Source organism: Scomber japonicus, chromosome 8 (assembly GCF_027409825.1).
Source record: "Scomber japonicus isolate fScoJap1 chromosome 8, fScoJap1.pri, whole genome shotgun sequence".
Classification (NCBI taxonomy): domain Eukaryota; kingdom Metazoa; phylum Chordata; class Actinopteri; order Scombriformes; family Scombridae; genus Scomber; species Scomber japonicus.
Genome location: NC_070585.1, coordinates 20,489,250 through 20,504,413, shown reverse-complemented (window position 1 = coordinate 20,504,413; position 15,164 = coordinate 20,489,250). Strand labels below are relative to the sequence as shown.

The window sequence follows — 15,164 nt, the reverse complement described above, 5'->3', positions numbered from 1 at the left end:
GGTAGTTTATAAACGCAGTAGCATATACCATAACAATCAATTTAAAACAAGATGTAGTGGACGAAACTACGTAATGCTACCATCTTCCCCAACAATAGCTGCTTGCCTGTTTTTCTGGTTTGTCCAGTCGCTTTTTACAATAGTCTGTATTATCTGTAATATTTCTTTGTTTTACCTACTTTTATCGCTCACTTTGTGCTGTACGTCTTTTTCTACTAGTTATTATTTTATAGAAACGTGTATCTTATTGATGTGCAGTGTAAAGAAACCCAACTATTATTATGATTTGTTTAAGGAAAACAAGGATGTTTAAGTAAGTGTAAGCAACGTCAGTGTTACCTCCACGTCGTCAAGTCTGTCAGGACAAAACACGACATCCCATTTTTACTTTCAAGATAAAATCACTCCACATGTAAGCGTTGTTGACTTTTAAAAACTCAATAGTTTGTAACTGTTTTTGTGATATAAATGTATGCAGGATTGCTATAAATAATATACAATGACTTTATGAATATCTACACCCGCCATAAATTTATCATTTTTTATACTAAAGACTTCATGTGTTTTCTATTGAAGATCAAATCACTTGACTTCCGGAGGATATGGATCCGTTTCCGCATAGCTTGGCAGAGTTGGTTGTGAGACAGGTCAGCCGCTGCGTCTCGAGTGGAAAGAGCTAGCTATCCGTGAACAGCTAACGTTAACAAACGCTTTCCTTAAAAGAAGGAGCCCTCTGCTTTGACTCAAGAAGACCAAATCTGCGACTAACCGTGTCCGCGAGAAAATGAAGAGGCGGATACACTTTGGTTTTGTGCTGGTTTTCTTGCTGGTTTCACATTTCTCTTCGTGCTCGGCGTTTTATCTTCCGGGTTTAGCCCCAGTGAGTTTCTGTGAAGATGGCAAAGGTGGTGAAGATTGTCAGGTATGATTAGTTTATAAAACTTACAATTGCTCTGTAATGTAGTAAATGGTCTGTCCAAAATAGAATTGACATGTCACTTTGTTATCCTCCTTAATGTTGCTAGCTAGCCAGTCCTCTCTTTAGGCCACGGCTATTGCCTGTAGCCGGAGGACTAGCATCATATTCTGGTGCCTGCTAAATGTATCTGCACTGACATTGCCTGGGGTAAATATGTTAATATAGATACCGAGTTGTTGGGTTTTTCACCAGCCTAGCACAATGTTGTGGGCACATCAACACTGAATCAAATAATGAAGGGTGACAGGTAAGGCTAATAGTAACCACTGTAAGCTTGGCGCTGCTCTGCTACGTGGTCCAGGTAAGTTTGAATCAACTCCTTCTCCTCTTTGAGAGACAAATCATGCAATCTTTGGTTAAAACTGAGTAATTTACTCCCTATTTATATCACGTCAATCAGTCAAGCAATCAATCTCTATTTATATAGCGCCAAATTGCAACAAAAATCATCTCAAGGCACTTTTAACATAGAGCAGGTCTAGACTGAACTCTTTAATTTAATTTAAAGAGACCCCACAACCCCTTATGAGCAAGCACTTTACTTTAAACTTTACTTTAAAGGGAAGAAAGCTCAGGCAGAACTGGGCTCTAGGTGGGCGACCATCTGCCTTGGCCGGTTGGGATTGAGGGAGAGAAGAAGAAATAAAGAGGAGACAGGAGAAAGAGGCACAGTGACAAACAATCAATCAACATTTAAAATAATAACTGCAGTCATTGGCTCCAGACATCCACAAGGTCCCCATGTCAACGCCCCCAGGTCACCTGTGAGTCCCAGTGATGACATCAGTGGACACAAAATATGCACAACCTGTTAACTGTACAGGTTTTGGCTGGTTGTAACCTATTGTTAGGATTTGACAATCTGATTTGTATTCATTCGACAATTCTAAACTGACAGAAAAAATGTTCTTGCTTCTTTACAGACAGTGATTCAGCTGTTCGTCAATCGCTTGGATTCCGTGGAGTCAGTCCTGCCTTATGAGTATGATATGTAAGTAACATTTAGTTTATGCCTTTAAGCCAGTTATTTAATGTCTGGATTTGTTGTCTTTCATAGTGTGTGACAATCTGTGAATCTGTTAAAGGTTTGACTTTTGCAAAGATGTTAAGGAGAAGAGGCCTTCTGAGAACCTTGGACAGGTGCTGTTTGGTGAACGAATTGAGTCTTCTCCGTACAAGGTACTTGTAAATCTTAGTCTACTTGGTGGTTTTTGTTTGTTTACATATTTTACATTCCATTTCAGCCTTCTTTGTTGAACGTGATTGTTAATGCAACATGGCTCACTTGCCTTTTACAGTTCAACTTCAAACAAGATGTGAAATGTCAGGCTGTATGCACAAAAGCGTACAAGAAAGGCAACCAGGATGATGCCACCAAACTAGATTTTCTTAAGATGGGAATGCAGCTGAACTACCAGCACCACTGGTTAGTAACATATCTACTCCACTGTAACATAATTATTAATTAGTGCGTTATATTCAGTCTGGAGCACTTGATTAAATTATGGATGGAAGCAGTAGAGAAAAGTTGTTAGCAAACAAATGTTCACTCAGATTTTCTTTATCAGGAACCTTTTTGAGGTTAACTTGTTTTTTTGTTTTTTTTTCAGGATCATTGACAACATGCCTGTCACATGGTGCTATGATGTGGAAGATGGTCAGAAGTACTGCAATCCTGGCTTCCCCATTGGTTGCCTTGTTACCTCAGATGGCAGATCTAAAGATGCTTGTGTTATCAATGTGAGTTTTGGTCTTTGGATTTGTTCTCTGATTCACATGTTAAGTTTGACCTAATTGATCATCTCAAAATATTTTTTAAATATTTTAATTCAAGGTCTAAAATTTGTCTTGAAATGTCTTAATTTTTAGGGGGGGGGGCGCATTACATTTTGACCTGTTTAAAAACAATAATGATACATCATAATGTTTTCAATAAGACTTATAAATCAAGTGTATGTGACAAACACTTGCAAATGTGTTGTCAGCTATTCAACAATTAGCGGAAGCACAGCAGTCCAAAAAGCAGTGCACCACAGAAATAAGAACCAGAGCTTAAATGTCAAAGAACAACACACCTGCACCTACACACCTGGGGTCTTTATGTATGTACTCATTATTTCACAAGTAAAAGGTTGCTGCTAAATGATTCAACACTCAAACTTAATGTTACTTTGAGATCACCATTAAGCTATAAATGCTAAAGTCAATGTATTACACTAAGTAATAACTGAGTTAGAAAACCATTACTTCACTGAAACATTGAGTTGGTAGACAATTAAATACAAACGTGTCACTTAAAATCAACAAAGTAGTGATGAATTGCACTGGGATTTCAGTGCAACATAAACCAATGGCAGCAACGCAGAAAAAGGAGCATCACGCTGTTTATAAAGGAATGCTCACCAAAATGGCATGTAATCCCCTCAAGGGCATCAGTGCAACCAATGGCATCCTGTTGCTTGATAGCAACCCCGTTTAGGTATTACAAGGTTTTAAAAGTCATTGAATTAGAAGTTACGAATTGTGCAAATGCCCTGTATCCACTGAGAACTGCAATAATGTTTCTCTGTATAGTTATGATAAAAGATAATTGTTATTTCAGTGAATACTTAGAGAATTGATAGGATTCTTGTGTTAGGTTATCTAATACAGAAACACTCTTTAATTTACAATTAATTGTTAATTTACTAATTTACTGTCATGTAAGTAAATAAAGTGAAGGCCATACCAATACAGAATAGTACATGTGATATAAGTAGGATAAAGGTGAAGTTTGAAGTCATGTTGTAAAATTATTTGCATTAGATACTTACAGTATAGACAATGCTCAACAACATAAATATGTTCACAAATCTTATCATACCTGATATTGAATGAGATTTCTTTTTTCAGTCTGAGTTCAACAAGAAGAACACATTTTACGTCTTCAACCATGTAGACATCAAGATCACTTACCACAGTGGAGCAACAGAAGGATGGAGAGGCGCTCGGCTGGTCGCTGCCACTCTGGAGCCAAAGAGGTAAATGTCAGTTGGCAGTAGATAAATATGATATCACCATATTTTGATTTAAGCTTAATCCCCTTCAACATGCTTTTAATAGAATGACAACTCCCCATTCAAAACTAGCACTTTTATTTTACTATTTATTAATGACTGACCTGAAGGATTTTGTGTGTTTTGCGCACAACAGTATCAAGCACACGGATGAGAAAAACCTAAATTGTGAAGGAGGTGGCCCAATGGAGGTCCCTGGAGAGTTTGATAATGACGTGTCCATAGTTTACAGCTACTCAGTCTTATTTGAGGTAGGCCTTTAAAATATATGGCTGATTATATGTAACTAATATACAATGATTTTGAGTTACCATGAGATATACTAAACTATGTGGGATATTTTTTTGCAATAATCTTGCTTCCTTTTACAGGAAAACAATTCTATCAAGTGGGCCTCCAGGTGGGACTACATCCTGGTCTCCATGCCTCACACTAACATCCAGTGGTTTAGGTATGAAGAATTTGTTCAAATTATGTGGCATAGAAACAATGCCTCCTTGACACTCCCTGGCTCTTGATGCATGTTTATCTGAGGGTGTGTTTTTTGTGTTTTTTTTTCTAGCATCATGAACTCCTTGGTCATTGTCCTCTTCCTGTCTGGTATGGTTGCCATGATCATGCTGAGAACTCTGCACAAGGACATTGCCAGATACAACCAGGTGGACCAGGTAAAGGCATTGTTTGGCTCAGTTGGAACTGTTCCAGATGTGTGTGTATATACAAGTGAACATTTCTTAAAAATACAGTGCAGAAATATACTTAGATAATACTCATATGAATACAATTTGAATTGCATTCATTTTGTAATTTGTGTACAGGAGAGCACCATGTTGTCACAATGCAAATGAACTATTCAGTATCTGGTGCCATTGCTGTGTTGTAATGTGAAAGCCTCATATTTCCGACTAGTGAACAGTAGTAAAACAGTAAAACGCCAACATTTCCTGGAAACTTTGAAGAGCCTACGCTTATCTACATAACCATATATTATGGAGGTTATATTGATGCAATAATTCTGATGTGTAAAATGCCACCCAGCACACTGTGTGCATACTAGCCAGAATTATAAATGTTTTGTTACACTTCACAGGCAGACTTGATAAAGCTTCCATCGACCAAGGAAAAATCCTCTCTTCCCTATGTAAGCTTATTGAAAGCCATTTTGAGCAAAACCTTTTATGGTAACTCAATCAGGGGTCTGGGTGTGTGATTATGGCAAACAACCGGCACATTAGAATAGTATGTAAAATGTGGTGTGGATATTTTTTAATACGCCAGTTTCAAAAAACTGACTTATACTTAAGAATTATAAGTTATGCGTTTTCCACACCAGATTTCACAGCTCTTAGTGAACAAGGTTTTCATTCTTCACTTTATTACACTTTGCTAGCAGGTGTCAGATTTCAATGTAGTATTTACTGTGTGGTGGTTGGTTAACGTTTTACTTTTCTCTTTGAAAAATGTGATTTACTTCCTTGGTTGTGACTGTTGCTGTGTTACTGTCTGGCTCCCTTCCCAGGAGGATGCACAGGAGGAGTCAGGGTGGAAGCAAGTGCACGGAGATGTGTTCCGGCCCCCCAGGAAAGGCATGTTGTTGTCAGTGTTCCTCGGACAGGGAACCCAGATCTTCATCATGACCTTCATCACACTCTGTAAGGACGGTTTTACTTTGCGCTGTAATGTTTGACCACAGTAATAATTACACACAGTGAACCGTGGGATCCATTCTTATATAAGTGGCTGTCATGTTGCTGTTCACAAAATAGTGATGATGAAAAGATTAAAGGAACTAAATGACTCAAATAAAAAAAAAACACAGTATGTGGAAGTTGCAAGATAATGTTAGTTAAAGCTTATTTCTCTGGTTATCTTCCCCAACATACTTTTTAAAAATCCCATAGCAAAGTGGCGAGGCAACAATTTATGCCAAAACATTCCCACAAAGTCAAGGAGCGTGGTGTGTGGTAGACTCCAAATTATAGCCAACTACATTATTAAACCAAAAAGACACATTTAAAGGCATTTACATTTTCAAGCCAGTTTAGATTTTGAATTTTAGCTTTCACAGTCTAAGGTTACTTTGCAGCAGTGCTACCCAGCTGAATGGAGTCACATTAAAAGCAGCCTGTGTGTTGATATTTCAGTACTTCACGTGCAGTAGTGCTGGCATGTCTGAATGAGTGCTCTGTTTGTCTACCGTAGTCTTGGCTTGTCTGGGATTCTTGTCACCGGCCAACAGAGGGGCTCTCATGACGTGTGCTGTGGTCCTCTGGGTTCTCCTGGGCACCCCTGCTGGCTACGTGTCTGCTCGCCTTTACAAAAGTAAGAGTTCTGTAAAAGATTTATAGCAAAGTTCATTACAGTATTACAAGTCAACATTTCTCATCCATCTGTGTTTGCATTTTCAGCTTTTGGTGGTGAAAAATGGAAGTCAAATGTCCTGCTGACAGCACTCCTGTGCCCAGGGTAAGTTCACTGACCATATTTATTTAGTTTGTTTCAACTGTGTCATTTTCAGGCTTCATTTCTGTCCTGAAGTACTACAGTGACATGTTATACCCTTCCCTTTACCTGTCAAACTTCTGTTATCCCTCTTATTCATATTATCTTACTCTATGTCATTGTCCTTATCCACCTCTCTTCCCTAGTATTGTGTTTGCAGACTTCTTCCTGATGAACCTGATCCTCTGGGTGGAGGGTTCGTCAGCGGCCATCCCCTTTGGTACCCTAGTAGCCATTTTGGCCTTGTGGTTTGGCATCTCTGTGCCGCTCACCTTCGTCGGTGCCTACTTTGGATTCAAGAAAGCAGTAAGTGCAGCACCCTGTGTTTGAGGAATTTGTCTAGCTATAAATGAATAAATTGCAGAATTTGTGTGCGTGCGTACTCATTTGTAGTTTGTAATAATTCATTCACCATTTAATAATTTTCTTTTTGCTCCTCTACAGGCAATTGAGCAACCTGTGCGAACAAACCAGATCCCCCGTCAGATTCCAGAGCAGTCATTCTTCACCAAGCCTATCCCTGGTATAGTGATGGGAGGAATCTTGCCTTTTGGCTGCATCTTCATCCAGCTTTTCTTCATCTTGAACAGCATTTGGTAAGACGAAAAGAATGCTGTCTTTCTTGGGTCACCAGTTGATCCAGTTTTTAATAACCTGTGCCCTTCATAAATGATGTTTCGCTCTAAGCCTTTTGTCTAACATGGAGTTATTGTGTCGTAGGTCTCATCAGATGTACTACATGTTTGGTTTCCTATTCCTGGTTTTCATTATTCTACTCATCACCTGCTCTGAGGCCACCATTCTGCTCTGCTACTTCCACCTATGTGCTGAGGTACTTGAATATTTTGAGAATTTTGTGTGATTTATCAAACTTTGGTTTATAACAATAAATACTTTGACTTAAAATGTTATTCAATGTTGATTACACGTGAATTTTCATTATACAAATATACTTGTCTAAAAAAAAGAGCTGTTGTGAATGTTACAAAGGTAGATATTATATTTACAAAATCATCAATCAGTCTTGAGCATGTTCTTAAATGCTGTGCAGTCACAGGACTGTAGAGACTACATGTACACATGAAGCTATTATTATTTTTACATTGTTTCAAACTGTATTGACATCAATGAAGCTTATTCATTTCCACATCTAGTTTAGAATCCTAATCACTGGGTCCTAATATTTCATTTGTAATGTGTGTCCAGGACTACCACTGGTGGTGGCGTTCCTTCCTGACCAGCGGCTTCACAGCAGTCTATCTGTTCATCTATGCTGTGCATTACTTCTTCTCAAAGCTACAAATAATTGGAGCTGCCAGTACCTTCCTCTACTTTGGATACACTATGATCATGGTCCTCATCTTCTTCCTCTTCACAGGTGAGGCTTTGTTATGTGACATGTGAGCTCTTTAAGCAACCACAGAGCATTTTGTAATAATGCACTGATATATTGTGAGTGTTTTTTTGTATTGTTGAAGTCATAAAAAGGACAAATGATAATGAATATATATTATGTCAAATAACAATTTCATGACTATTTTCACTAGCTTACAGTATGTCAGAGGCAGATAAGGATGTGTAGTTTGTAGCCTGTGTGCCATTGTTTGCTCAGTGTAACGTGCCAACACTCATTCATTTATTTTCAGTATTAACTTAAGGCTTCAGGATCTCCATCCTGTTCCTGTAAAACACTAGTCAGTAACTTCCACTATTGTGCAACATTTGTTTGCTTTTCTTGTAGTTAAGCCAAACCCTGGCCATTTCACTGTTATACTGACAGTAAAGAAGCACCGTGTCAAATGAAGTTAAAGAGCATTTATTTACAAGGGTCCCATTTGAATGTAATTTTTGAGTCTGTTTGAAGTTAAATGAAAATCAGAAAGACTATGGGAAATGAGTCTCGAACATTCAAAGTCCCTCTTGTTCAGATCTAGTTTTGCAGACTTATTTGGGTCAACTTTACTGTCTGTGGTTTGCTGTTTGACAGGCGACAAGTGACAGTCTAATTTTATCAGGGAGTTCCTTTATTTGTTCTTTTGTTCTGTCAATCAAACGACACAGAAAACCACATAGACTCTTTGCTAGGGACGATAATTAGCACATATGCACTCAGGATTCCTGACCATCACTGTTGAGATGATTTATCTATTCTTGTACTTGAAATCTAGCTGTGTGTCAAAAAGTGAGCAGGTTTACCACACACGTTATTTCAATGCTGAATATAACATCCTCACTGTTTTTGTCTATATGTTAAAAGAGACAAAGATTGACACATGTTGACATGGTAACAGCACTCTCTGGCCCTGTCCTGCTCTATTGCACACCCACTCAGTTGAGAGTAAAGGATCTATGCAGAAAGAGGATAAAGTTCAGGACTAGATTACAAGCAAATGCACGCCTAGTCTTTATGCCGCCCAGAAATATGGGACTCACCATGATGTCAGATGATGACATACTTTCTGCTGTTCTAGTGTCATTAGGCCAGATAAAAGTTAGCCTGTAGCCTTGCGTGTCACTGCAGCACTGTTTGACACTATCTTAAGACAGAGCTGTAAGTAGCAAGGGGATGAGATGTCAAAAGATTATCACCAAGAAATAATCCAAGGATTCAAGGAAAAGATTATCAGTTTCCCTCCTTGCTTCCAGTTTTGAACTAAATAATTCTAATCTTTCTCATTTCCCATTTTTAAAGTCTTTATATTCTTGTCTTACTTATTCACCTCATCCCCAACTTTGATCTCAACTTAATTCGGGATTGGGCTGCATGGCCCCCATTCAGCAGTCAGATAGGACTTTTATACCCAGATGAATTGATCCAGGATTTTGACCAATCTGGCTTCTCAGCATTGGGGGGTCTTGGGAAAATATACTTTCTCCTTGACAAAATGAAGTGCTGCTGCTGGTGTTAGCGTGGTCTTTGGGAGATTGCAGTCTCAAACCTGTCAAAAGTCAAACTTAGTGGATGAAGTTTGGTTGTGCAGCAACAGCAAGCTGACTGCACCATTTGACACATGAAAGTTTTTTTTGTGTGTCTGTGTTACTGAAATACACTACTTCCAGGACTTTGTGGATTTTTTTTTAGTTTTAAAATGTCTCGTTGAGCTGCACAACTTGAGAATCAGATTTTAAATGCAGCTAGTCCCACCTCGGTAAAATGTGTCAATGTCCTTTCATCGTCTACAGATGATGATGATTGTATGCTTTTTTAATCTTTTGTTGAAAAACTCAACTAATTTCTTTAACCTGTTTTTTCTTCTTAGGTACAATTGGCTTCTTTGCTTGCTTCTGGTTTGTAAATAAGATCTACAGTGTGGTCAAGGTGGACTAGAGGACTGAGGGAAAGACTTATCCTTGGTGTCACAGTACTGGCCTCCTCAGTGCTGGCTGTGTGAGAAAGTGGTTTGAACGGAGCTGAACTGAAACCATCACTTATCATAGAAAAGATCCGAAAAGCAGAGCCCGTCCTCGTTTGTGCTTTAAACCTATGTTGCTATATTTTTCTTCTTTTTTTTTTTTTCTTTTTAAAAGAAAAAAGTATAATTTTGTGTTCACTGTTGACCAGTAATATTTTTGAGTGGGACCTTGAACATCATTGTGGGTTCCTGGGATTTAGTTGTCATTGTGAACTTTGGTGGGTTTAGCAGGAAAATCTGAAATGTTTTTATTTTAATTTTCTAATGAAAGTAAAATGTTGTCTGTTTTGCTTTTCTATTCCCTTATGGCAAAAGGTTTTGTTTTTCATTACCTGTATTGTAATGATGAAAAAAAATGTGTGTGTACATATATTGTATAGAGAGCGAGCGAGAGAATGCTACTTAAAGATTGTCACCATTATGAAAGCTTCTGTAGTTTTTTTTTCTTTCTTTTATAGGTAAAGATGGGGCTATAAATCCTTAAATATCAGCCTGTATGTAGTTAAGAAATGATATAAAACACTGACATTGCTCTGATACATGTCCCTTCTCTTGTATTTAATGGCTACATTTAAGTTTGCATTAAATCAAAGGGTATCCTTGGTTAAAAAGCACATCTGTATCATAGATGAATATGCTGCAGCTACTGTATGTTGTTACAGTATCAGATGATCTCTCAGTGACATGCCTGATTTTTTTTTTTGGCCACAGGAGATTCTCACCTAGTTAATCATAACGCAGTCCGTCAATTTACTGATGAAGTACATATGCACCCTTGAGATGCACCCTTTTAGATGTTAATAAGTGGTTTGCTGAATTGTAACTACATAAAACACTGCTGTCTTTTGCTTCAAGCAGTGTGGCGTCATCACCCAAGGTGATAACATTTTTACAAATAAATGCAATTAATTCAAAATGAAGGCCACGTTTTTTTCTTCCATCCACTGGAATGCATAATGGAACATTTTTACTTTTAACCACATTGTTCCTTACTTTCTCAAAATAAGACGATGAGATCCAATGTTCTGTTCATACCTATAGATTTTCATGGCTGAAACCATAACATCAAGAAAAAATGAGCATATGAGGAGACAGTGTTGTTGATCTAATGCAGATAAATGCAGAGCACACATCTTATTCTCCCTCCTCAGTTACAAGTATTCACACCTGCATATGATCTACAACAATCACAACCCAAATGACAATTCTGTGAGGACATGGACGACATATATACAGGATTACCTCTTGAGCATTTTCATTTCAGTCCTCATGAATTTGTCCTTAACTCCTAAACTTCTTTTTGTCCTGATTATGAAAATGTGGAACTTTATAACTGCAAAACCTTCAAGAAGATTGGGCTGTTTGATTATGTGATTTCTGTCTAGCATTTTAAAAAGGTTGCTTAGACATGCTTTTTTTTTTTTTTGCTACAAATTTTAAAAAACTAAAACAGTCCGCACAGCAGCTGATTTAGATCATTTATGAATGTATTTAGTTTATGATTTCTGGAATTTCCTTCCTCAAAAGTGCCCTGGATATCTGGATGTTATATAGGATATTGTTTTACCCAGTGTCAAATGCATAATAGTCTTTTTTATAGCATTCCTGTAGTCAACTTAGTTTTGAGCATTTCTTTGGTATGAAAAAATCATTCAAATTTGACACTTTTACACTTAATAAATATAATTCACTTTTATTAAACAACAGACAGGTTTTGATGTTGGATAACGAAACCAGAAATAATACAAAAGCACAATAGAAATCACAAAAATATGTAGATTTAAAGCACTTAAAAACACATTTTCTCTTATTCAATGATAAATTGTGTTACATATTGAGCTGTACCTCTTTCTTCTTTACAGAGCAACACTCTGACAAACTTAGTATACAAGTTTGATTGTCAATGATAATACTGTAGTATGGATTTTAATGAGTGGACAGTTGAATAAACCAAGGCTCATGTCCACACCAGGTCAGGTGCAATCAGTTGGGAGTGGTATCTCAGAAAACTTACATCACAGTTAACAACAATAATCATAATAATAAATAAGGAGCACATTGGCTCATTTCCCAAATATTTTCTTCCATTACCTAAAAGGTTATAAAAACAAATGGGGACTTCACAAACAGTTTTAAATAATGCTCACTTGTTGTGATGCACCTGTGACATCCTTTGGTAACACATCATTCACCCCATCAACTTAGCTGATTGCCTTTCTCTAAAATGAGTAATGCATACATACCCATCCCGTACTTGGCTTCAAGCAGACACATTTACTGTATCAGGAGGTATTTTTTACAAACCTACGTGCTCAGTGGAATATAAGAAATTTGTTACATAAAATCTTGTGGCATGAAGCCAACAACAAATATTGGTGCTAGTCCACTGAAGTTGTCTTTTTTTTTTTTTTTGTTAAAACAAAACCTGCTCTCTATGGACAGTATTTTAAACAGAAATATTGTACTTCCTCAAAGAAAGATTCAATTTACAAAGGCAGCACATACAGTAGCACACTGAAGAGGCAACAAATTCCACCTCTGTTAAGCTTCAATTAAAGGAAACAAACAAGCTAAGACAAACTTCAATATTTGACGATCCCATCAAGGAAAGGGATGTCACCAACCTTTGTGTATTCTTTACTGACAGGCACAATATCACTATACTACTCATTTTTTAAAAGGCGCTTTGAGACTAAGAATAGTTACAATAACAATGACACACACACTTGGTCATTTTTTACTTGCTCAACAAGATTTAGTCCAAAAAATGGCACTATAAATTCTTCCACAAACAGACCCTGAGTTCATTAGTTGCAGGCAAAGCTTGCTCAAACTAACACAATGACAGTACATCCTGCACCCTCAGGCAGGATCACACAGAGTACAACACACAAAAAGTTTAAAGGAGATTGAGACGTTGTGCAGGTTTTGCAGATCAATATTTTATCAGAGACATATATAACCCATGAATAAAGCAAATATTGTTGACGCAGCGTAACATTGAAAATAACTGGCATTTATGATAGTTCTGCTGGCAAGTATGTATAATACAAATTAAAAGTAGTCTCTGGTTTTACTTTAGTTTTTTTCTTTTTAAAGTTGAAATTGATTTAAATGTCCATTTTATGTAACAGTGGCTAGTACAATAATTGCATACATCTAAAACAGTACAGATGGTTTGTAGAGACAAAACACAACAGCTGCACACATTTGAACTGTTCTGGTCCATGTGGTAACTCTTAAAACTGCATTTACTTATAAAACCCTAAAGAAGACTAGTGAAATCAAAGTAATAGTCATTGTGAAGGGTTTATTTCACACAGTTAGTTCTACTAGCAATACATTCATAATGCAACAAAGGATGGACCAACTCGTTTTTTCTTATGACAAAATAGAAAAAGATCATTGTGTAGATGGTGAAGTAGGTAATACAACTATACCTAATGCCAGCAACATCAGAATGAAAAACCCTGTTGTCAAAAAGGCATACTGTATCAGAAACTCTTGAAGTAAGGGCAAATACAGTCAAACTATCCAGTGAATACTCAAGGCAGTTTCAGTTTATGTGCTTTGCTTGCTGTGGACTGTGAGCTCCCTCTCAGAGCTGACGCTGGTCGAGGTGGTCTCTTTACGGCTGTCCTTTGACTTTCTATCAAAAATGGGAGAGGAGGATGTGGTGCACTCTTCCCATGTTCGCAGGGGGAAGACTCGAGCAGCGAGGCTGGGCAGGTGAGGGTGAGCACCGGAGCGTCCCTCAGTAGCGGTGAAGCAGCTCTCCACAGCGGAGCTCTGGCTGGGACGGCCCTGTTTACAGAACAGTCCACAAAGCAGAGCAAGGAATTCCTTTCTCACGCTACGGTGCATGTATCCGTAAATGTAGGGGTGTAGGCAGCACTGCAGAAAGAAGAGCACAAGGGCAAGAGAGGACAACCAGGGGGGTATAGCTGCTCTGGCGCTCATAGATATGGTATTTAATATGCTGTAAGGCCCCATGCTGAGGATATATGAGGCCATGATCACAAAAACTACACGTGCTGCCTTGCAGTGGTAATGGAAACGCCGATGCCTAACACGAACAGGGTACCCCCTGGTTGAGTAGGGGCCATCAGGTGAACTTGCCTGCTGGAGCTGGGGCTGTGGCTGTTGCTGCGGGCTGCTAGGTGCCTGGAAGTCCTGTGTGCAGGGCTGGGAGTAGGCCTGTGTCTGTATGGGGTGCACAAGTGCATTCTGCCTCCGAGCTGCTCTGAACACCATCCAGTAACATACGAGCATGACAAACACTGGCAGCCAAAAAGAGAAGGTGGACACCACCACAGAGTAGGACAGGCTGGAGGACCACACTACTGAGCACACCTTGTGATGGTGGTCAAAGTCAATAGCACCCCAGCCATAGAGGGGAGGTGTGCTCTGCAGGAAGCTGAGCACCCATGTGCAGATGATCAGGTTGGTGCCCAAGTGAGGGGTCATTCGGGTGGGATAGGACAGAGGGTGGATGATGGCCAAGTAGCGGTCCACGGAGACGACTATAATGGTGTTGACACCAGTAAATGCAAAAAGGTGCATGAGCACTACCAAGGCCTGGCATAGTCGGGCATCTAGAGGCCACACACCTGGCACCGTGGCTGCAATGGCAAAGGGCATGACCAATATGGTCTGGAGTAGATCTGCCAAGAGGAGGTTGAGAACAAAGCGGTTGGCCACATGCAGGAGCTGAGGCTTTCTCTGGAACACCAGGAGAACAACCACATTTCCAAACAAGGACACGCACACAATCAGAGATATGAGCACAATCTTTACCAGGCTGTTAGCAGTGGAGGACCAGATCGGGTCCTGACTGGAGCTGCTGAGGCCAGACTCCCAGGGAACATCACTGAAATTACTGCCCATACCGGGCACCTGAGAGCTCGGCATTGTCGTCCGACACCAGTGCCAGTGAGTGCATGTGCTGTGGCCTCACATCCAGCAGTGTTGACATCTAGTCAGTTTAGTTTCATCTTGATCAACCATAGCTATGACAGGAGAGAAAAAAAGCTCAAGATGTGGTTGTTTTTCAGGATGACAAAACAATAAGCTATAGGCTATTGATGCTCCTTATTCAGTGAATCTCATGTGCAAAATTCAACATGCATCTAACATCATTCTCAAATGCAAACATGGCATAGCCTCTCATCCATTGCATGTGAAAACAGTCCAGTAGACTCATCCATAAAGAGC

The 15,164-nt window shown here is 38.9% G+C and overlaps 2 protein-coding genes across 2 annotated transcripts; one reads left to right on the top strand and one right to left on the bottom strand.

Annotated features, from left to right (window-relative positions):
* Window positions 1–637: 637 nt before the first annotated feature.
* LOC128362527 (transmembrane 9 superfamily member 2) lies at window positions 638–10,866 on the top strand. The gene is made up of 17 exons (XM_053323295.1): window positions 638–922; window positions 1,903–1,970; window positions 2,065–2,158; window positions 2,278–2,405; window positions 2,590–2,719; window positions 3,872–3,999; window positions 4,172–4,286; window positions 4,407–4,486; window positions 4,598–4,703; window positions 5,555–5,687; window positions 6,238–6,357; window positions 6,444–6,501; window positions 6,684–6,843; window positions 6,982–7,133; window positions 7,258–7,369; window positions 7,744–7,915; window positions 9,798–10,866. The coding sequence occupies exons 1-17, from the start codon at window positions 785–787 to the stop codon at window positions 9,863–9,865; spliced, it is 1,962 nt and encodes a 653-aa protein (XP_053179270.1). The 5' UTR covers window positions 638–784; the 3' UTR covers window positions 9,866–10,866.
* A 2,645-nt stretch (window positions 10,867–13,511) lies between these two features.
* gpr101 (G protein-coupled receptor 101) lies at window positions 13,512–14,861 on the bottom strand. Its single transcript, XM_053324258.1, has one exon. It carries the CDS (start codon window positions 14,859–14,861, stop codon window positions 13,512–13,514), a length of 1,350 nt encoding a protein of 449 aa, XP_053180233.1.
* Window positions 14,862–15,164: the final 303 nt, after the last annotated feature.

Coding starts and splice junctions, on each gene's coding strand:
- LOC128362527 (XM_053323295.1), top strand. CDS start 785: ATGAAGAGGCGGATACACTTTGGTTTTGTGCTGGTTTTCTTGCTGGTT. Junction 4,000..4,171: donor GCCACTCTGGAGCCAAAGAG/GTAAATGTCAGT, acceptor TGCGCACAACAG/TATCAAGCACACGGATGAGA. Junction 5,688..6,237: donor CATGACCTTCATCACACTCT/GTAAGGACGGTT, acceptor TGTCTACCGTAG/TCTTGGCTTGTCTGGGATTC.
- gpr101 (XM_053324258.1), bottom strand. CDS start 14,861: ATGCCGAGCTCTCAGGTGCCCGGTATGGGCAGTAATTTCAGTGATGTT.